This window comes from Aulonocara stuartgranti, assembly GCF_965226115.1.
Source record: "Aulonocara stuartgranti genome assembly, chromosome: 23".
NCBI lineage: Eukaryota > Metazoa > Chordata > Actinopteri > Cichliformes > Cichlidae > Aulonocara > Aulonocara stuartgranti.
Window position 1 is genome coordinate 3489438 of NC_138958.1, and position 23063 is coordinate 3512500.

The window sequence follows — 23063 nt, forward strand, 5'->3', positions numbered from 1 at the left end:
GTTTTGGAGTCTAAGCCACTTTGGATCTGTTTGCTGAAGTTGATTTTTATGCATATGTTCTGATGTGCAGACCTATAATAGCCCATTGTGCAGGCAGACTGGACCCATGTGTTTTGCAGTCACTTGTGGTGTTGTGGTGTCGAAGTGATGACTGAGGGAGAGAGCCTGCCTGGCGTGCATGTCATTTTGTCTCCGTGGCTCTTCCCATCTTAGTCCGTATCTGTTTTTCTCAGCCTCTTCCCCTCATCTGACTGTCTCTGCCTGCACACCAGTCTGTCTGCATAGCTCTCATTTCATCTTTCTCCCCAGCTCTCTGTTCTGCTTCTGTCGTTCTGGTCTGCACTGTCAGTCCTTTCCATCTGTTGCTCTTTTTCCTTTATTAAACCAACACCATTCCTTGATGCTGTCTATCTCCATCTTGCTTCATACTGTCTTTCCTTCCACATAGTGCGGATCTATTTTATGAAGTGACAGACGTGCAATGCTTTGGATGTTGGGTGTGTATTTTCTCTTCTGTGGAGAAGACAGAGACAGAAAGATATTAGAAGTGCTTCCTTGCTGACAGTTTGGGCCTAGCACACATTTAAATTTATTTTTAACGTCCGCGTGGTTTGTCCTTGAAGCCAACGTTGTGTTTTTTACAGGGGCATCTGGTGGATGAGCACAAGGATACTTATGCCTTTCCTCCTCAAAGCCAGATAACTTTAATCCCTAATATGATTCAAAACTAAACAAGGATCATTTCCCATTTGGATCTCTTAACTGTGACCAGTTACAATAGCATTCAACTGCTGTAGGAACAGCGTAGGCTCTGTTGTTGTATCCATGTAAGGTTATGCCGTCTTGTAAATTTTCAGGAATGTAACTCTGTGAGTTTGCGTGAAAACATCTTATGGTAACTCTTAACTGCACTGGCTGCATTTCTCATCGTAATTAAATCAGTATAGCTCATTAGCTTGTTCAAAGATTACACACTTCATTAGCAGCTGGAAGAACATCCCACTGCCTATTAAGAGCCAATGACTTTAATGCTACGTTTCATAAACACGTGAATGCTTCTTTCTTTGATCTTTTGAGTGTTAAAATTGACCTAAATGCACACAACAGAAACTATGTAGCCCCAGGAATGCAAGAATATTAACGTCCCCGTTTAGAGACTCATAATGCTGCAGGTTTTTCTACTTGGTGAATGACTATATTCACTGTTATCCTAGCTAAATAACAGATCTGATTAAAATATTACTGCAGAAATTTTTTTTTTTTTATGGTCACCAGATCTCGATCCCGATTAAAGACATGGAAGATTTTGGGCCACAAGACAGAAACATAGTGCCAGGCCTGTAATATCTATGCCAAATGAAATATAGGAATCATTAATAATGAGATGGGGATATAGTTAGAGACGCAAGATTGGGAGGGTTTGGACATGTGCAGATGAGGGATATAGGCTATGCTGAATATGGGGCTGCTATGCAGGAGTTACACTGGTGTGACAGAAGAGGATGGGGTGAGATGGAGGCAGATGATCTGCTCTGGTGACTCCTAAAGGGACCAACTGAAAGATGAAGAAGATTTTCTGCTACTGACATTAAAACACTAAATTAAAATGTACTTTTTGGCAGAATTGTGTTCTTGTCTGGGAGTTTTAGACACCTGTAGAAACATAGGTTTACACACCAGTGTTGGCGCATCTCAAATGCCATTTGCCTGTTTGCCACAGTGAATAACTTTGGGATTAGTGTCTTGCCTGAGCCAAGAACCAATCAGCTAAGTAAAGAAAAATGACAGCCTATCATTACTTTAAGAACTGAAAGTCAGTCAGTCTAGAAAATTGCTCACACTTCGAATGTGTCCCCAAGTGCAGCTGCAAAAACCCACAAACGCTACGATGAAACTGGCTCACATGAGGACCGCCACAGTAAAGCAAGACCAAGAGTCACCTCTGCTGCAGAGGATTAATTCATCTGAGTCACACAGCACCTCAAATTAGAGCCCAGATAAATGTCACGCAGAGTTCCAGTAACAGACACGTGGCTACATCAACTGTTCAGAGAAGACAAATCAGGTCAAATAGCTGCTAAGAAACCACTACTGAGGAAAAGCAACAAGCCGAAGAGATTTGTTTGGGCCAAGAAACACAAGTAATGCACCAGTGGACCAGTGGGAATCTGTGCTTTGATGAGTCCAAATTTGAGATCTTTGGTTCCACCCACCGTGTCTGTGTGACACAGAAAAGGTGGTCTCTACATGCATGGGTCCTACCGTGAACGAATGGACGAGGAGGAGTGATGTTGTGGGGGTGCTTTGCTGGTGACACTGTTGGGAATTTGTTCAAAATTAAAGGCACACTGAACCAGCATGGCTACCACATCGCATCCTGCGGCGACATGCCATCCCATCCAATTTTCATTTAGTTGGATCATCATTTATTTTTCAACAGGACCCCAAACACACCTCCAGGCTGTGCAAGGTCTATTTGACCAAGAAGGAGAGTGATGGAGTGCTGCACCAGACGGCCTGATGTGATGTGATGCTTTGGTTTCTGCAAACACAAACAGATCCAACTCAGAAAGATACACTCACATTTACTCACATGCACTTTCTTTTATCTCTAAGCTTATGTGTCTGTGTGGTGTTTGCCAGCAGCACACACATATGCACTCCTTTAGATCATAATTTATAGATTATCATTCCTTCTCTCTGTAACTTTAACTGATGGATGAAGAAAAACAAACCAGTGTGAAAGGTGAAAGACGAACATCATAGAGACGTTTTTAGAGCAGAGAATGCCACATCTTCCATTACATGTATGTACGATGAGATATCAGAGACTACAGCTTACAGAAACAAAAACAGTCAATAGCAGGGGGATTTTTACTTTCTTTGTGCCTTTGTTTTCTACATTTTCCACTACTTCCTTTTTTTTTTTTAACTCTCTGTGCTTTTCTACTTTTTCCTCACCACACCCAGCTTCTCACTTTCTGCCCACCAGGAGAGTTTTACAAACTTAAGCAGCAAGCATAGGCAGTCTAAATATTTGAAAGCAAGGAATGGCTTTTAAACACTCAACCACTGAGCTGAGTGAAGCTTCCAGTCTCTCTAACATGGATGTGTGTCAAGCCCGCCACATGCAGCGGTCAGCCTCTGGATTTGATCCCTGAAACTTTCTTGATCTCCGTATTTGACCAGAATTTCAACCTTTAACAGTCCTGTCAACAGCTGTCACTCACAACACCTCGGGGTGTGTGTGTAGTGCAATAAGACAGACAGACAGACGTCTTACTGCATGCATAGGAAATGAAGTCATTATGGAGATGAGGAATGGGTGAGAGCGGTGAGCTCCAGATTGCCTTTACTTCTCCTTCTAGAAACTCAGAGCTCCCTGAGAAGAGAGGTGGAATTTACACATCATGTAAAAGCCGTGGTCTGTTTTCAAGGAAATTATTCCTGAACACTGTGGGTAGCTGTTTTTGTAGCTCTGTTAATTCAAATTCTGCTGTGTGATTTATAGAGAGATCCCGTTCCTGTTAAACAGTAGATGGGAATGCACAGTGAGGCCCAGGGATGCCGACCTTATTAAAATCTTTGTTGCATTACTCATATTTTGCTCAAGGAAATAGTCTTAGTACAAAAAGTGGAAAAAGGGACTTTCCCCTAAAACACAAACAGGTGCACACATATACATTATATGAGCACAACTTGCAGGGAGAATGCGAACACACACAGGTTCACGCACAAGCAGATCGCAGAAAGAAAAGCACTGAAGCATGAGCTGCATTCTCCTGGGAAAAATGTCAGCATCCTCATAACATCTAAACGAACTTGACAGATTTAGAGTTCCTTAAAATCAAATCCTCCACCAATGAAAAACAAAAGCAAAGCAAGCTTTCTGTTTAGTCTATCTCCTCTTTAAGATCATATTCTTATGTACCTGTGGAGCACTTCCAGCACAGTATTTGCTCAGAGCCACCCAGCTCCACCACCCCCAGAGTTGGCTCTGCGTAATTTTGTTTCCTAAGTCAACAAAACAACTATGAGAGATGTTGTAATGTTTAGACATTGCTTTTCACCAGCATCATCAAAACACTGGGGGATACTGGGTGGGGGGAGGTAGTGTCCTTCAGTCCAGTAGACTTCACATACTTTATTGCAATATTGAAGTTATTCCTTAGAGTCATGGTGGCCCAGCACCTTACATATTTTCCTTTAATTTGTCACCTATTTAACACCTACACACATTTACAAACATGTGAAGATGAGAGTAACATTTTCCACATTATCTCTGTCTGCGCTTGCCCTCGTCCTGGAACATATTTCCAAACAAACCAAAAGTGGAACACACCCTTGTCAGCTAATATGCTTTTTCTTTCTCATCCATTCACTGGGTATGTCTCCTGGATGTTCGCTTTTCTTCTCTTTTTAACTCATCTTCCAATTTCTTGATCACCCACTTGTTTAAATTGCTCTGAGGGAACTGCTTGTGTTTGTTTGGACCATAATGTAGCAACTATGCCCAGCAGGCATTCTGCTTGGGTTGAGGGCGTACGTCAATCCCTCTCTCCCTCTGATCGTCCTCTCTATCCTCCACCCTTTCCTCCTTCTTTTCCATCTCCTCTCAAACCACTTGCCAATTATCTATTTCTATTCTCTCTTCCTTTGTGCTCCTTTTGTGCAATTTTCATATGAGGTGGTCTGCTTGTAAGCCATGTGGGATTTTTTTTAACCACTAGTGCATATCAGTTGATGCATTGTTTACACAAAGTAATTGCAAACACATTTGTTTGTGCAAAAACTGAAAAATAACATAATTCTCTTCCTGTGCGTTTTCTGCATTCTTGAAGCAATGTCAAATTCCTAACTGCTCAGTGTTTCCATTTTCCTTGCTTTTCCTGCTTTGCTACTAGTGTCTCTTTCCTCTGACTGATGTGCAAAAGCATATAGAAAGAAAGGATGGAGAATCACGCATAAAGCGAGGCTCGGTGAGGTTTAACTTGGAAGGAAAAATAGGGAAAGGTCTGAAAGAGAGAGAAGGATGTGTGCAGACCAAGCGTTGACATGGTTTAAATTGAGCGTGAATGCCTAGACATGCTGCAATACCTCTTTTTTCTTTTCAAAACACACTAATACATCCCTCCCGAAAAAACTTGCATGGAGGGAAAAAAGAGAAAAACTGACTGTAAAACAAATGCAAAATGGAAGCTAAGAAGCTTAAGAAGCCTGGATATGGAAGATAAAGAGACAGGCAGATGTGGCAAACATAGAAAGGTGAATGTGCAAGTGGAGTAAATTAAGTCATTGCTACTGTAAGTGGAAATCAGGATGGGATGGTTATTAAATAAAGGAGTTGCTGGTTTATTAACTCTGCGCTCTGGAGCCACGGGAGGGGAAACACCCTGTGAGAGGGTGTATACACAGCAAAAACTTGCTCCTACTTAAAACAAAATATTTATTAAGTAAATAAAATATTTGAAAAACACATATCTGCAGTTGGAGAAATGACAGCAGGTGGTTGGCTGATATATGGTAGTGGTTGCAGTTGGGCTGAAGCCACATTCCCACAAGCTATTCTTTTTATGTCGCAGGCAGAGCAACTTGTCTACTGGAAGATTAAATACGACCCATATGGAAAAGAATTTCAAAGAATATTTAGTAAATGTTTATTTTGTGTATTTTTAAATCTTTAAACAAAATTCCTGCCACGACTTATGTATGAAACTGGCATTTTGTTCATGCATAAGAAAAGTCATAAGAAACAAGTATTCATTATTTTTCCAAGTAAACATTATGTCGTATGAGTACAATGAGAAGGGTAAATAATATGGATATTTTCCTTTGAGTGCAATGAAGCCAATGATGAAAACAGAAGCTGTGTTCCACTTCTATGTTAATATTAATGATAAACATTTTTAAAGTATGACTTTACACTGAGACCGTACACTGAGAGAAATCTACAAAGTCATGAAGATGTAAGCAGCTTGGCTGGGTGAACTACAGCAGCACAAAGCCATAATAGATGCCACCTATCAGCTAAGAAACTGAGATGCCACAAACTGATAATATTATGTGTGTATGTGTATGTAGACAGCTCACCAGTAGTGAGACAGTAGAAAACTGTAAAAACATGTCCTGTTCTGATGAATCTGCTGCAACGTTCACATGGTAGGGTCACTGTTTACTGCTTCCAGCATGATAACATGTCACAAAGTTCAAATCATCTCAAACTGGTTTCTTACATTTTACTGTAGTTTAATGTACATAAAATAACTTTCACAGTCCATCGTGTGCATGTGTGGCAACAGGAGATTCACGTCACAGATCTGCTGACGACAAATCTGCAGCAACTTTGCGTCATAATGGACCAAAAATCTTTGAGGAATGTTTCGGTTCCACATTGATTTTATACCACGAATGAATGCAAAACGTTGTCCAGCCCAATATGTTAGGCATCGTGTTTAGGCATCAAATATCCTTTGATTAAGGAGAATATTTTCATCTTCTGTCATGAGGACATGTTAACTTGCCATTACCAATTTTCTAACCAAAGCCACAATCTTTTCTCAATATTATCCAAGAGTTCTGATTGCTTGAACAAAACCATAAAAATTTGAATTTACGGAAAAGAAGGAAATGTTCTTGGATGTGTATCTTCAAACAATGTGCAGATGGGGGCGAGACAGCTAAAGACACTGGGAAAAAGAAAAACATTGCTTTCTCTTTTTTACATTTCTTTTAAGGTCTTTCCGTAAAAACTTGAAAAGTAAACATTAATAGCGAGCATTACACTGCAATGATTAGGGTGTCACTAAGTACTGTAACTTTAAAACAGAGTGGCATGTTTACAGTGAGCTACCTGTGCGGTCAGCCCACGAGCACTACAAGCAGCAGGGGAGCAATTAGGAGTCAGCTGACCTCTTATTACATTTAAGCTAATTGAGCTGTTTGTTAAGACTGCTCTGTGCTTCAGAAGCACCACACTGTTTACTGTCTGAATACTCCACAAACAAACACACTAGCTCAGCCTCCCACACGCACCTTCATCTGCTTGGAAAGAGCTATTATTTCTCTACCCAGTCACTCACCCACACACAGGCACGAACCACAAACCTACAATGAAACAAACAATGCACATGCCACTGTTGTCAGATGAAAAGCTTGTGAATTAACTTTTTCCAAAAGAATGGATTTGTAAGAACTTGGAAAAACGTTTTGTTTGTTCAACAAACGGAGCCAATTCATGAAGAAATGTGCAGTCCCTCACTTGAGAGTTACCAACATTTCATAAGTGTTGGTTCTCGTTGTGAGAAATATTGCTTGCTTGTTGTGTGTGTGTGTGTGTGTGTGTGTGTGTGTGTGTGTGTGTGTGTGTGTGTGTGTGTGTGTGTGTGTGTGTGTGCATTCAGTGGGCTGTTTAAGCAGCAGATGCAAGTTTAGCATCCAAACCAATTCTCCCTCCACAGAAAACTGAATGGCAGTTTTACAGCAAGTGTAAAAATTGAACCCATATGGTTGTTTGTTATGTCATCTTCCAAACAAAGTTACGCATAAATATACACAACTTTGTCGAGGTGTGTTATGAATGATGGCAGAGTAGAGGAAATCAAGCCAACACACGAAACAGTCAGCTTGACCTCACACCCAGCAAACACGCGGCACATGCTCTTCTTTGCCCCGAGCCCACTGAATTTAATGAAATAGCTGCTTGACACAGACATGAAGGAGGTTAAATCTGTCAGCATGCAGTCACTGAACGAGCTGACTTTGGCCCCAAGATCTTGTTTGAAGGAAAGGGTGAAAAGAGAAAGAAGAATGCTGTTCTTTTCAATTCAGTTCAGTTTTATTTATATAGCGCCAAATCACAACAGCAGTTGCCTCAAGGCACTTTATACTGTGAGGTAAATACCCTACAATAATACAGAGAAAACCCCAACAATAAAATGGCAACAGTGGGAAAGAAAAACTCCCTTTTAACAGGAAGAAACCTCCAGCAGAACAAAGCTCAGGGAGCAGTGGCCATCTGCCGGTTTTATCTGTTTATCTCTGCGGTTTTAAAGAAGGCCCAACAGCGTATCCACTTTCTGAGAATCCTCAGAAAAATGGACCTGAAGAAGGAGCTGTTGACCGTCTTCTCCATTGAAAGTGTGCTGACATATTGCATCGGTGTGTGGTTCTCCAGCTGCACCACAGCACAGAGAAAGGTCATCAATATGGCCCAAAAAATCATTGGACATCCTCTTCCCTCCCTGTACAGCACTCGCTGTCTCAAGAGGGCACGCAGCATTCTACGGGACGGTACACACCCAGGACACGGGGTGTTTAAGCTGCTGCCATCTGGCAGGAGGTTCAGGCTGCTGAGGTCCCGAACAAATAGACTCAAGGACAGCTTTTACAACAGGGCAACAGCCCTGATCAATGCAAATAGCTGACCTGACTGGCTTTTTTTATTACTAAGTTATTATACTGTGTTGTGTTGTTTGTGTTGTTTGTGTTGCGTTGTGATGCGTCGTATCGTGTCGTGTTGTGTTACATGTAGTGTCGACGTAGGACAGTTTTCCAATTTCATTGTACTACTGTACTATGTATGACTGTGCAATGACAATAAAGAGTTATCTTATCTTACATAACCAAATAACAATACAGTTGGCCTTTGTAAGTGTAGAAATATTCCCAATTGTCAGTCTAATTATCCTTTGACCTAATGGTGGTGCAAAAGTACTGTGCAAAAGTCATGTGCCATCCCTCATTTCTTTATACCGGTATGTTGCTGACAAAAGAGGAAACATGTGTAGTTTATTGAAACATGTGTAGATAAATGGTAAATGGCCTGTATTTGTATAGCGCTTTACTAGTCCCTAAGGACCGCAAAGCGCTTTACACTACATCCAGTCATCCACCCATTCACACACACATTCACACACTGGTGATGGCAGCTACATTGTAGCCACAGCCACCCTGGGGCGCACTGACAGAGGCGTGATAGATGGTATTATATGGTTGATCAAAATCCGACAGTTTTTTCTCCGTTGGTTTTTCCATCCATTTGGCGAGATCCCAAACACACTTGATGAAATCCAGCCCATTGACAGAGTCTCCACTATGTGTTACAGATTACTGTGAACACTCACTGTTGTGCCACTTTCCTGACCTCCTCTGTACATATTCACAACGGTTTGAACCAAAAATTTCAAATCAAGATTCAACACTCGTTAAGATCCATTGCCACTAATTTATGTAACCGGTTTCTGCTTCTGTTTCCCCATTACACTGACATTTGTGGCAAGTGGAATAATGCTACATAAACACTGTTACATTTACAGTCCAGTTTTTGTATAATTTCACACACTTCATCCATTTGTCCCTGCTTCCTGTCAGAGCTTTGCTGGATTTTTTCCCCCGTATTTCTTAAGGACATGACTTTCACTGTTTATTTGCTGTAGATCCTTTGCAGTCCTGCCACTTCTTCTTTTGGCTCCCACGTGTCTAGCCTTGCCAGTTTTTGAATTGCTTGTGCAAAAATAAGATTCTAGGTTTGTCAAACTGTGTGATCTTTTGTATTTTTTATAGACAAAATTGAAAAATTTACATGTAGACGCCATCTCTTGGCCCATCTCTTAATTCAGTTGCCTTTTTTATGCTTGAATGATTCACAGGTCACTGTTAAATTACTAACCAAATATGAAAATATTCCCTTAAAAATGGTTGGGCACAATGACTGGACTGAAAAAAAGAACGAAAAAGAAACAATGTCCAAAGAAAAACTCTGAAATATCTTCAGAAAGCCTGGATATGTATTGCTCAAGAATACTTGGAAAAAACCCAATGAAGTTTGGCTCCTTGGAAGGAAAATATAAATGAATGAGGGGTGGCGCAAGACTTTTTCACAGTAGTAGTTGTCAAAGGACGTGAACTGACTCAACAAATACTTAAATAGTACTGTACTGTACCTTTGACTTCACAACAAAATCATACGTTTTCTCCCATAAAAACTTTAAGCCTATGAACATGAGAAAATGTCATCACTTCTTATGGCAATATGTAAGTATAATAAAAGAAGAACACAAGCACACACACACACTCACTGTCACCCAGACAAAAAACTCACACTCGGCCCTCTGTGTAATCCCATCTGATCTCACCGACGCTCTGTTGTTAGAAGCCTCCTCTCACTCCACGGCCTATCCCAGCACTGCCTTTGAACTCAGCTGCCAAGAAAGTGTAACACCGCGTGCCTCTTTCTTTGACTTTCAGGAATGATCAGGAACATTATAATGATAAAATTGGCAGGGGGTGAGGAGCTGAGTGGGAGCAGAAGGCCTCGACGGAAAGCAAGAAAGAGGCTCGAATATTGTCAGCGTGTTGTTAATAAGCGAGCTGAGGTGTGCGAGTGTGTAAAATTCCTGCGCGTGTTTGAGTATGTGTATACGTCTGCGCACAAATATGAATTCCTCTCTTAGGGAGTGCGTGTTGGTGAGGGTGATGTCAGGCTACATTATGGCTTATTGCTGGGTTGACTGACATGCAGGATTATCGGCTGATGGGATAAATTAAAAGAAAAAAAAAGCTTTCATCAGCATGCGGCTGGGGCCTGAATGTTTGATGTTAGACTGAAGGAGTCATATGCAAGGTGATGGAAAGTGAGAGAGGGCTGGAAGGGAGGCAAGAGGTTGAGTGCCCGATAGACAGACCAAGTTTTCATTTGAACAATCCCTGTTATCTTGCAGATTCTTCACTTCACTCCATGTCTGAGTTGTCACTGTCACCAAAATCCATTAGTGTCTCTAAAACTTGGCTGAGAAAAGATCATATTTAATGAGGCAGTCCACAAGAAAATGCAAGAAATTTAGACTGGCACGGTTTCTCTGGTATTTGTCGGACAAATATGGACATTAAAATGTATAGAAGCACTTTTAGGTTTGCTTACATTTCTTGACCAAAGCTATAGTTGCCTGTGTTAGGAAGATATAGTCTGTTACAGTTGTTAGAAAATAAGAGTTCAGATAGTGGGCCACACAAACATGTTATTGGTATGTTCAGCACCACAATGAAAACAAAGCTAAAATTTATGGAAGTTTTGTTCACTATATAATAATTGAGTGCTTTCAACGTAAGTAAATATCCATGAAACATAATCCAGGCTAGATTTACTCTTGAAGATAAATACATGCGCCGCAAGAAGCTGAGTTTGAGTCTTTTGTGACCTCTGTTTTTTTGTTTTGTTTTGGTTTGCTTTTTGTTCACTGCTAGGCCACTTTCTGGGGAACCACAGCGTGCTGGACATCCTGAGGCAGGAGGGCTATGAGATTGTCCACATGCCCTCTGATCATCAAGAGCCAGCCACAGAGTGAGTAAGCAGACAAGAGTGCGCAGTAACAGATGACGGAGCATGTCATTTGATTAAATGACTGTGGTTACAAAGACAAAAACAAAAATAAGTTGCTGAAAAATAGAAAAAATAAGTGGTTGCTTGGATTACTCTTTAGAAAAGCAGTTGTTTGACATTATGGAGTCTAAGTTCTTGATGACGACACATAAATTGCGCTAATTAAATTTGAGTTTTGGATGATTCCGGTTTTGACTGAGTAATCGGGCACTTTAGAGCTATTTAAAACTCTTTACATGTTAAAATTATGACTTTTTCTAACCAGACAAGATATTTAATGGAAAAAGAAAAAGAGAATGTGATTTTCTATGTGCATGAGATTGATAACGTTATGGCAGTACAGACTGTGAAGCAGAACATTTGTGCACTCTTACTGTAGATTTTGGCAGGGATACAGATGCACATCCACATGTATCTGTACCGACCCCCCCCCCCCCCCCCAACTTAGTCTGTCCACATCTGTCTAATTCTCTTGAGAGTTGAGGCATTTAACCTCAGCAGATTTATTGGAGTGCAGATACGGTCCAAATTGTGCTATGCAAGAATCCTTTGATACCTCATCACCTCCCTCACCTGCCTGCTTCTGCCCCCCCCCCCCTTTCTGGTGGCTGCCAAAGGCCACTTGCCAGAGTGGTGGTTCTGTCTGCTTTCACTGCAACATACAAACACATGCATGCATGTATGCAGGATAAATGTAGAGATGCTCAAATTTACAACTATGCAACACATACATGACTCAGAAAGAGTCTTGGCTTCGCTCCTGTGGCCTTCTACAACTCTTCTTCATGTCTGTTAGTGTTCAGGCCCAATCACTGGCACACAGCACCTCCACTCTCACCTAAGGGTTTGATCCATGGGCCTATAAAATAATAAGAGCAGTCGCTGGAATGGAAAAATGGAAAAACAAGGCATAACAAGAACAGTCTTTTTTCTAACAGTAAAAACAACTCATCCCTCCAGCTGGAGCTTTTCACAAACTTCTCACTGCAAATTACAGCTGTAAATGTAGCCTCCCTATCTCTCTCCATCCTGTTTCCAGGCTTGTGGGCTTCAGCCAGTGGTTCATGGTTTAAAAGCTGACAAGTGGACTGACTTACTGTGGTCACGAAAAACTTGTGTCTACTGCGTGCACGCACACACACACACACACACACACACACATGACCACACACTTGCCTGCAAGCTGACACTTCTAGCTCTCCGATACAAGGTGATCTGACAGGCGAGGAAACACACCACAGGATGGCTGGATGAGAGGTGTTTATGAAAGCTGTTAGCCTCAGACCTGGAGTGTTTTGAACCCACTGGCACAATTATATGACTGACAGAGCAGCCCAGAGCTGGGTTTGGCTGTGCAGTAGCTTGACCGCAGGCCTGGAGCTATCATCGCACTGACCAAGCCATCAGGGCCTGGGTGAGACAAGGTTGTTGAAACTTGTAAAAACAGAAAGGCAAACCGACAAATTGATCATGACCGGTGAGACAAAACTGATTATAAGTATTTCAAAAGAAATCGTGACTAAAGCATGCGATTTCTACTGCTGTTTATTTCATTTGAAAGGTCTTGAATGATGTGTAAAACATATTTTTGATGCTCTACTGAAACACAAAGTCACATGCGAGCCATATTGACAGGAAAAGAACAAGAGAGAAGAAAGTATGAGTAATGGCTGGAAGAAAGAGCAGCATGGCAAAAATATTTGAAGACAGGAGATTCTGGGTGGTCTTCTTGGTCAAATGTCAGCTCTGATGCACAATATATTGCCATGAGAGTTCCAACTTCCTCTTACGTTGTCTGCTGGGTCTTTCAACTTTTAAAGGACGCCCTTCTGGTGTTCATGTCCTTGACTGAAGTTATGGGGTGTAAGTGGAAAGCCATGGGGTGGTCAGAAACCACAAACAACACCACTGTCTGGTAGCACATTGGAAATCTTGCGAAACAGTACAGAAATACTAAAAGAAACTATTTTGATCTAATATTTGGGTAAAAGTCTTTCTGTGAGTATTAATAGAACTGAGTCCATCCCCTGTCTGTCCTGTCCTCCCTTGCTCCAGGGCAGCAGGTCCAGACCTCCTTGCAGCACCAGAGTTCAGCAAGGAGAATACAGACACTAGCACAGGATCTCCCATTAGCTGGCCAACCAGTCCAGAGATGGAGCTGGAGCTCGAGGATCCAGAACCTATGCCTGGCCTTGGAGGGGAGGAGCTGCCTCACATGCTGCTCCCTGACAGCTTGAGCCAGCTAGAGGAGTTTGGACGCCATAAACGGCCACGCAAAGCTCACCGTGGCCACGGGAGACCCCGTCTCTTCAGTGACCTGTGGGTTCGCATTGGGGATGGGTGAGATATTTATTATGATTAGTTTGACTGTAGCTGAGTTGTACCTCTTTAAACAAAACATAATAATCTTTTAACAATTGAATGTCTGTAAGGACTGTACTGGCTTGATGACGATTATTAATAAACTCTGGATGTCCCTAAGTAAAAGACCACAATGAGATTGGCTGCTGAATATGTACTGGAAATGTTATGCATGTGATTGTTCGGAGATCATGTAAGACTCAGTTCTTTTCCAGTCTAGCTAAATTCCTCATAACCTAATTTTCCCCCCCTCCTTTCTTCAGCACCACCCCACCACCAAACGTGAGGATAATCAATGGCTATGTGACAGTGGAGCCTCCGCTGACCTACCAAAAGCATCGCAGGCGGATGGAGATCTACGAGATAGATCGAGATAGTTCGCCTTCCTCCACTTCACCAAGCCCCAGCTCAGCCCAGCTAGCTCACAGCAAAGTCACGCTGTCTTGTGCTTTAGCGTGGCTTTTAGCACACATATTGTTCACCTCCTGACCAAAAGAAAGTGTTACCTCATGAGAAACATTGGACAATACTTCATCCACACCAGAGCAGTGGAGCGTACCTGATAAAGCCAAACAAGGAGTGATTGTCAGGGAGAAACATCTCAGTCAGGATAAGACGTCTTAACGTGGGACGATCCGTTCTCCACCATAGAGCGAGATCGGCTTCAGGCTGCTGAAATGCCAATGTCTTTAAAAACTTGCCAAGTCTCATAATGTGTGGAATAAGCTCTGTGCTGCGTAAGAAGCAAAACGTGGACTATGTTGAACTGCAGTGGGGTCAAGTCCAAACCTCCTGAAAGTATTGAGATAGAATAACAAACACACAGCACAATGAAGAATTGTAAATTTAAAGAGCTGGAGTCTTTTACCTATAAAAACTGTAATATTATGTAGAAAAATAAGACTGACTTTAATAATGAGAATAGGTCATACTAACAGTTATAACTCTGTGAAAAGAAATGAGTTGAATAAACAAGGTACTGTGTGAGGCATTTACCTTCACACAGAGAAGCACTCAGATGCCACTTTGTAAATTGTGCATTTTGTTCATAAAGAAATATTGTATATTTATTATTTCTGGAAGAAAGAGTATATTTTCTTGCTTTTTGAAATAAAACGTAAATAAATACAGTCTGTAAACTAATCGAGTGCATCAAGCGGTCTTTCTTTCAGCAGACATAAACTGTGTGTTTAAGAATACGTTTATAACACCACCATCTGTTCTTTATTTAAAGCGTGAAATTATGGATATTTTTTGTCATAATCTAATGAAGCATATACTTCGGAATTGTCAAAAACATTCAAATATGACTATTATCTGGAAAAATGAATAGAAACTATAGTGGAACTACACGTTTTTAACTAGGGAAACAAGCAACATGTGAGTTGAGTCTGCCACCTGCTGGCTAATACAAGGAAAACATGGGGAAAGCAAACCTCATAATGAGTCATCTGTCAGTTGTGTCTCCATTATAAAGCTCACAGACAGGACTGTGCAACTGTGAAAATGCAACTTTGAGAAATGTGAAAAGTATATATTATCACACAGCAACGGACAAAACAAAAATAAGGATATTAGCCATTAATCAAAGGTCATACTACATTTAAACATTTTAACAAAAGGAGGAATACGGAGGCCGTTGAGCTCTGAGTGTTAACAATTAACCACAAATATCGAACTCCATCACTTCCCTTTTTGAAGCTGCTTGAATGATGAAGCTTCACTTTAAATATTTTAAGATTGGATGCTTCCTCTAAGCTCCATAAAACATAAGAATCCTTTCAGTCGTCACATACTGCGATTAACTAGGTTACAACTTCTCTTAAGGGAACCGTTGGCAACAGACAAAGTGACTATTCATTTCAATAAACTTGTTGTTGTTGATGATGATGATGATGATGATGATGATGATGATGATGATAATGATGATACTGTAGTGTATTATATTGCAGTGCTCACAATATCAGTAAAGTTCATCATGTTTGCTGTGATCTTGTTGCGAGGGAACAAAATAATTCTGTGCAAACTGTGTTGATTCCTGATCGGCTTCCTCCTCTGCTATCTCATAGCAAATGTAAATGCAGTAAGACTGTGTGATTTACAAGGACATTTACAAGTGCAATAAAAGTTGGAAAACAGAAGAACATTTTAAAAATTATTATATAAAACAAAGACAACTTTCAGCAGAAACTGCGACACTCTGAATTCTCACAGCAGCAACTGAGACAAGTTTCATTAATGATGCCCCAGTTCAATTATGTATGATGACCAGAATGCACGAATAATGTTGAATGAGCTCATCTACATGGAATTCAGTTTTATTCCAACATAACATTTCCCAGAGTTCGCAACAAGATTGTCTACTTCGAAACAAGGCGGCACTTTGAGAGTAAACATGGTGAAAGTAGTTACAGAAAAGATGAGACATAATAATAATAATAATAATAATAATAATAATAATAATAAATGCAAAAAGCATTTCAAAAATAGAACAGAGTTCATCATTTTAGTATCAGCAGGAAAATACAGCATTGACAGGGAATGTGAAGCTCTCCAGTGTTTTTGTAACTATCTTCTCATTGACAGTTAGTGCCCAATTTGTGGTTGAAAGAACCTATCAGGTGTCCGAGAATATGTATACTCTGTCTCATACCAGTCTTATAATTTAAATCTAGTCTTCTAGAGACACTAAGCGGCTGCGCTGCACTGCTGCAGTTAGCACTTCTACCACTAAATGGCGCTAGAGTCGCATAAAAACTTGAGCAACAACAAAGCACATAAAGCTGAAAACCTGGTTGGAGGCCGCAGAGCCTGAGCACAGAGACAGGCACAGAGGCGGCCAGGCACTGGGTTACAATGGCTTAAGAATGTCCATACAGGTACGTTATAAATAATTTAAAACAAACTGTCAAGTTGTAAATTTTAAGTCAGTGGTAATAAAATGTTTTATTTTAATTCAAGGTTAATGATACCACGCAGGTACAATATACCCAAATTTATTCTTAGAAATATTATAATATTTATTTATTTATTTATTTTAAAAAAAATAGAGAGAGATTTAAACGAAACTTTTTTGCTCTACTGACCACATGAACCTGTTATTGCCAGACATTATTCTATAATTGTTGCACCATTAACTTTACAAAACATAAATAAATAAACTAAATAATGTAAAACATGAATTTAAAAGTTTTTTTCTAATTCAGTTTACTTTTCTGAGCAGTTTTAAAATAAAAACATGTAAATTCAATATTTGTATAAAAACACAATAAAATTTGGAAGATTTTGAGTGTTCGCATAAGTTATTGTCAGTCGTCTGAAAAAGTGACCAACACTTATGACCTATTTTATACATAAAACAAATTTTTTTGGGATATTTATTCACACAAAAAATCACTAAGAAATGAAAATATGATCATTCAAATATATCTGTACATTTATCAGCTTAAATCTTGCTTAAAAACCTTTAATTAAAAGATTAAAATAATATTAATATATAAATTGTAACTTCACGCTTACCTTTCAGGTTAGCCTACACCTTCTCTTGGTCTTCTCATAAGCAATTTTTTTTTTTAAGAAAAAAGAGCAAGTTTTTTAGAACAAACAGCTTTTTCGCCCCGTAAGCCAAGGCAGGACAATATTTGCCTTAGCTAGAATACCATTTTCCCTGGGCTTTGGGGTGTTGTTTGAGGGAGTGGGGGCCTTGACAGGGTGCTCTGAGGGCTGACCCTCACTCTGCTGGGCACACGCCGCCAGCCGCATATAAATAAAAGATTACAGTGGAAAATCAATTTCTGAGCAAACTCATTAAAAATGCCCCTCACCTTAAATGATTCCCATTTCCTTCCATTCAACCTGTTAACGCCTTGCTGTCCCTGAAACCGACCAGCCTACCCCCACACCCCACCACCACCACCACCACCGCTGCCTCACCCCACTCCTCCCTCCCACCCTTCTTCCATCCTTCGCCCTGTTGCTCTCCCCCGGTGGTAATTACTTGCACAAGTCGTTTTTTGCCCTTTGATTTGCACCGTTTCACAAATGAAGGTTAAGTTTGTTTAACCGTGGTGGATTTGCCAGTCATGTTAAAGCATATAATGTGGCAGGTCCTTGGTTTCTCCGCACACCTCAGGCACCCCCTGGCCTGCCTGCCGCCCCCCTCCCCATCTTCTTCCCTGTTAGCCTAGGCCTCTTAGGGAGGTGGAAGGGTGGGTGGGGGCTCCAAGGTTAAGGCTTAGTGCGCCTTAGGAAGCCTGTAGTGTATCAGACTTCAGACCCATTGACTTGACTCAAAGGCAACCAGGAAGTTGTTAAAAATCACCTCTGGTAAAAGGATTAAGAATCAAACTGCCGCGTTTGTCCTGAGAGGACGTTAAGACGGTCACCGCTAAGTTGCAACTCACTGACAGATAGGGAGAAAAAAAAAGGAGCATAATAAAGGACCACTAGTTAACTTCTGTTCAAGGTCTTGGACATCGATGCTGTAGGTGATGTACATATTGTCTTTTGCAGTGTAAATTACTCATGTGGTGAAGATAACTGCTGAAAGCATAAAATGCACAATGGCAGAAAGTGTCACAAGCCTCCTCTTCGATCGATACCTAATAAAGAGTGAAGTCACAGGAGCCAAGGAGAACATTGATCTGAGCTAGCTGGAGCTTCAAAGAGCATTCAAAGTCCTCGCTGCTTTGACTGTCGAGCTGCAGATTGCACACTCATGGAGGACTTTGTTATCACACAGTCAGGACAACAGATGCCTTTCGCATTCAGCTTTCTGTCTCTCTCTCAGTCAATCGAGTACATTGCAGTGACACACAGCAGGTCTGTGTGGTCGTTGCTGAAGGATGTTTTTTAATTTTTAACACTAGATCTGTAATTATGAGTCGCAGGAAACGTCTGTCTACCACAACCATGTCCTGTGTGGTGAGTGTGACCTCATATTTCACAGAGAGCTTTGATTCTCTGTCTAGCAGAGGGCAGCCATAAAGCTTTGGGAAAACAAAAGCGTGCTTAGCCCGAGGGCAGATAGCTCTTCTCCCTTTAGATAATCCTGTTGATAGTGGAGGCAAAGCAGCGCTGTTTGGACAGCTCAGCTAACTCGCAGCTCATCTGTGTTTGTGCTGGTTGAGACATTATTTTCTCTCATTGTCCAAGTCCCCTTGAAGATGCGTAACTTTGAGCCGCAGGATTGAACCCATGGCCTTGTATTCCATTAACAAGGGTCAGGTGCAAGTCTTAAAGGCCAGACAGCATCTGGTGATGTTTATTAAAAAGAAAAAAAAATATATATATACTACACAGCTAGGGTTTGACTTTATATTTTCATTTTAATCAGTCACCCAAAGAGATCTAAAGCCTGCTGAAATTTTATTCACAACTATAGTGACAAGAAATGTTGACGTATCAGATAAAACTGTTCAAATCTTGCTTGGATGAGGTTATTCTTCTTTCCTTTGTTGAACCCAACCAAAGTTTCTTATTCTTGAACACACTCGGTGATTTCATTTGCAGTCTCTGGCAGATATCACTTGGTTGATACAAGTTATTCATGCTTAAATGTTTCTAAACAAATCAAGCTATTTCATTGGTCACTGTCTCTGTGATGAAGGAGGATAATCATCGCCACACTAGAGCTTTTTATTTGTTTTGGTGTCCAGCACAAAGGTTCACCTAAATCAAACTCTTTTTTTAAATTTAAAATAATTATAAAGGCAACACAACTTTCTCTTAAAAGTCTCTTCTCTTGTATTCCAATATAAAATTCAATACAATGTAAGAAAAATGTATACATTTTAAAAAAAAGAAGAAAAATGGGGAATTGTTAATTGTGCTGCATAGAAATAAAAATAACAAAGTAGTTTGTTTTTAAGTGCTGAGGTAGAAGGAGTGAATGCGTACCAAGGAGAGCAAAGTAGTTACAAAGGAAAGAGGAATACCATGTGTGCTCGTATGTCCGTGTGTATATGTACATGTGTGTCCTTGCGTGTGCATTGAAGGATGGTGGTGAGAGTGTTGTGTTTCACAGTTTTTTGCCATGATGCACTGCTTTATTATTCTGCACAAGGGGCACTTCACATGCGGAATGGGTTCTCTTTGATATCGACAGCAGCTTGAGGGAGAGAGTGCACTCAAAAACAGGCGAGGGCGAATTTATTCTGGGGAAAAAAACAGATAGTTGTGTACTTCCCTGGCAGTGGTTGCCGCACATAGGAAGAGCCAACCGCTTTGATGCTCCAGCGGTGACACTCCACACGCTAATGAAATATGGTAATTACAGCCACATGAAAGCCCTTCTAAACAGAGCTGGAGAAAGGGTATAAAAAACAAATATGACTTTATCCAAAGATACCCACTGTGATTAATTCTCCTTTTCATAAACATATATTTTATGCCGTTCAATTGTTACAAAGCAGCGTGGGCCATCAGTTGACCCAGGAGCAGGCGAGGGGGAAAGGTCCGCTGATTAAGAACCCTATTGTTCGCTTTCAATAGAAGACAGTCTGCTGGAGAACACGGGACGGCGAGGTGTCAAAAAGAAAAGTCCCTGCAAACGAGTGCTCTCTGTGCTGTTCTAACTTTTGTATTTTTTAAATTAATTTCTTTTTTTATTTGAAATTCACCTAATCTGGACTGTAAAACTTGGCACAATCAAACACAACTTAGGAGACTTATTGGTGGAAAAACTGGTAATGTGATTGACATGTAAAGGAAAGTATTGTGTTTAAAGTTTACACAATGGAAATTTGAGCAAAATGCTTGCATTTTTCACTCATTCTCTAAGAGAAACTGATTTCCAAAGAGACCCCAGAGCTCGATACAATGTCAGTTACTTGTTTTGACAGCACACATAGCTTTATGATTGTGCTGAAGGCAGCTGACTGTGGCAGATTCTGGGTGAACTGTAAGTTTGGCAGCAGGTCCGCTGGAGATGAATGAGGAACAACTTGCTTTTGGTTTCTCTGCACATAAAGACAGATTGCATGAGAGTAATTTGACGATATATATAGGGAACAAACTTAAACAGCTTGTTCATTCATCTAGGTGTTAACTTTTAACAAATGTGACTAATGGATAGCAAGTGTAGGTAGAAAAACAATAAATACCACACTTGTACACATAAAGTTTTAAAGCCAGGCAGCAAAACTACTTTCCTACTCCAATATTTTAAGGTCGTATTAGAGTGGAAATTAGTGACGTGACCTGATGCAATGCATGTCACTGAAGAGGGGAGCAGGGAGACACTAGTGGATAAGAGAATTCAAGGGGTGGGGGAGGCTGTGTGTTTGACCATCAGTGTTTGCTCACAGTCAGACGGTGTAGCAGCCCCTCATCCCACGACCACTTTCGCCTTGCTGACTGGCTCTCCCAAGGGATGGCGCTAGAGGTCAGGGAGAAGGTGGGGGTCAAATGGGCTCTGATAAGTCCTGCTAATAGGACGGTGCGCGTTTTTGCGTGCACACGCCTGTCTGAATGGGGTTGTGTGGGTGTGACTAGCTAACTGGGGCTAAAAGCTAAGGGAACAAACACACAGCCATCAGCACACGAGAGCACACGTACACACAAAGTCATGCACGCTGTATGCATGAATCCACAGTCTTTAAGGTCAGACCGTGGGGTGAGAATGTTAAATGGCCAGGCTTGGGACATCAAATATTTTCCTTCCCATCACTATCAGCAAACCATCTGCCTGAAATCTTTAAGTGCATGTGCGTGTGTGTGTGTGCGTGTGTGTGCATTTGTGTGCATTTGTGTGCATGCAGCAACCTATACAGGTTTAGCTGATCAAACTATTGAGCCAAGTTGGCTTTATTAGAGCATACAGAGTCAGAAGGACATACAGACAGGCAGGCAGACAGACAGATAGGCAGGGTAAGCGTGTGGGCGCCAGCAGTCGCAGCGCAGCAGACAGACAGATGGAGTTTTGGGTGCATGCTGCTCAGATAGGAGCTCATCCCACCCTGTGTTTTTAATACCCCCAGCTCCTTTTATCGCCCTCCTCCAGGTGTATCCAGGTAACTCCAAGGCCAGGCCGCTCTTAAAACCCCAACAGTCAAGGTAACAGGTAATTGCAGAATGGTACTCGTAAAACAGCCTGTTTGTCTACAGCTCAACTCCGCCCTGCTTGTTTTAGATGCCAAACTTGGAGATACAGGAAGCAAAAGTGTATAAGGCTATAGTGTGGTAATGCTGCTCGTTCTATACTTAATGTTTTAGCCCACTGCAGTTTTTCCCAGCTAATACTAATCCAAGTCCTCTGTCTGCTTCCCTTACTCCTTTTCACTTTTCAGACTTTGATTATAGTTACTCTAGTTTTTTTTAGTCTTTCTTACTGTCTTTATCTATCCCGCTCCCCCTCCAGTGCCCATATTTCTCTGACTTTATGAGTAACACTGGCTCCCTCCCTCTTTTAATGTTTGATTCCAGGTGATAAGAGAAGACGGAGAGATGAGTCTGACTGCACCGGTTAATGTGGTCAAAGGTCATAGGCTGTGCTGGGGAGTGGGGAGACTCTCTGCAGATAGTCCAATCTAAAACTGGACCATGATCAGTTTTTGGACCATGAATTGTAGATGCTGGCTCTCAGCCAAGCTGTCTGCACACAAGCCAAGAAAACATACACATTGAAGCAATTGTCCATATCTGCGTGAAGAGTCATTATCTGACAATCTGTCAAGATACTGATCAAGAGTTTGTGTAAATCTACTGTCACATGTGCTTACCCTCTAAACAGCGATAAGGTTACTGCTTCTCTTTGCACACAGGCCAATAGATACACAAGTGTGCACATCTGTACATGCATATGTTCTACCATATATGTATGGTTAAAAAGAAACACTGTGTGCAAACAAATACGTGCACATTTACTGTAGAGCATGAATGGCTGTAACCTCACGCAGACTGTACAATCTACTGTCAAACAAAGTCACAGTTCATCTCCTCACCCTTCAACAATCACTTGTTTGTTCCAGACCACATACAAACAGCACACTCCCCCACATAGTGGTCATTGACACAGACCAAAACTGAACCCTCCTCTGGCTCTTTGCTTTACACTCCCATGCTCTCCATCTTTTCACAAACCTCTCTTTGTCCCCGTCTTTCTTTCTCTCTCTCTCCCCCTGTGCTCATCTGATTTCATTCCTCGTCCTGATCCGGCCATTATAAATTCATTGTATGCTGTCGTGGCTGATTGAAGTGATGGGCTGATTCCTCAGAGCTTCCTGCCTGATGGAGGGTGCTATAGCAAATAGCCCAATGGGTCTGTTTAGATAACACTGACCTCTCACAAACCATTGCCACATCTGCTGTGAGTGAGCTTTGTGGG

The 23063-nt window shown here is 41.2% G+C and overlaps 1 protein-coding gene across 2 annotated transcripts in view; it reads left to right on the top strand.

Annotated features, from left to right (window-relative positions):
- Nucleotides 1-14867, top strand: part of trabd2b (TraB domain containing 2B) — a 73392-nt gene extending 58525 nt beyond the window's left edge. For both annotated transcript variants that reach the window (XM_082522957.1, XM_082522958.1), the window contains 3 exons: nt 11242-11338; nt 13433-13717; nt 14002-14867. In XM_082522957.1, the coding sequence (XP_082379083.1) occupies nt 11242-11338; nt 13433-13717; nt 14002-14227 (608 nt within the window). In that variant the 3' untranslated portion in view covers nt 14228-14867. The remainder of the gene's footprint in view (nt 1-11241; nt 11339-13432; nt 13718-14001) is intronic.
- Nucleotides 14868-23063: the final 8196 nt, after the last annotated feature.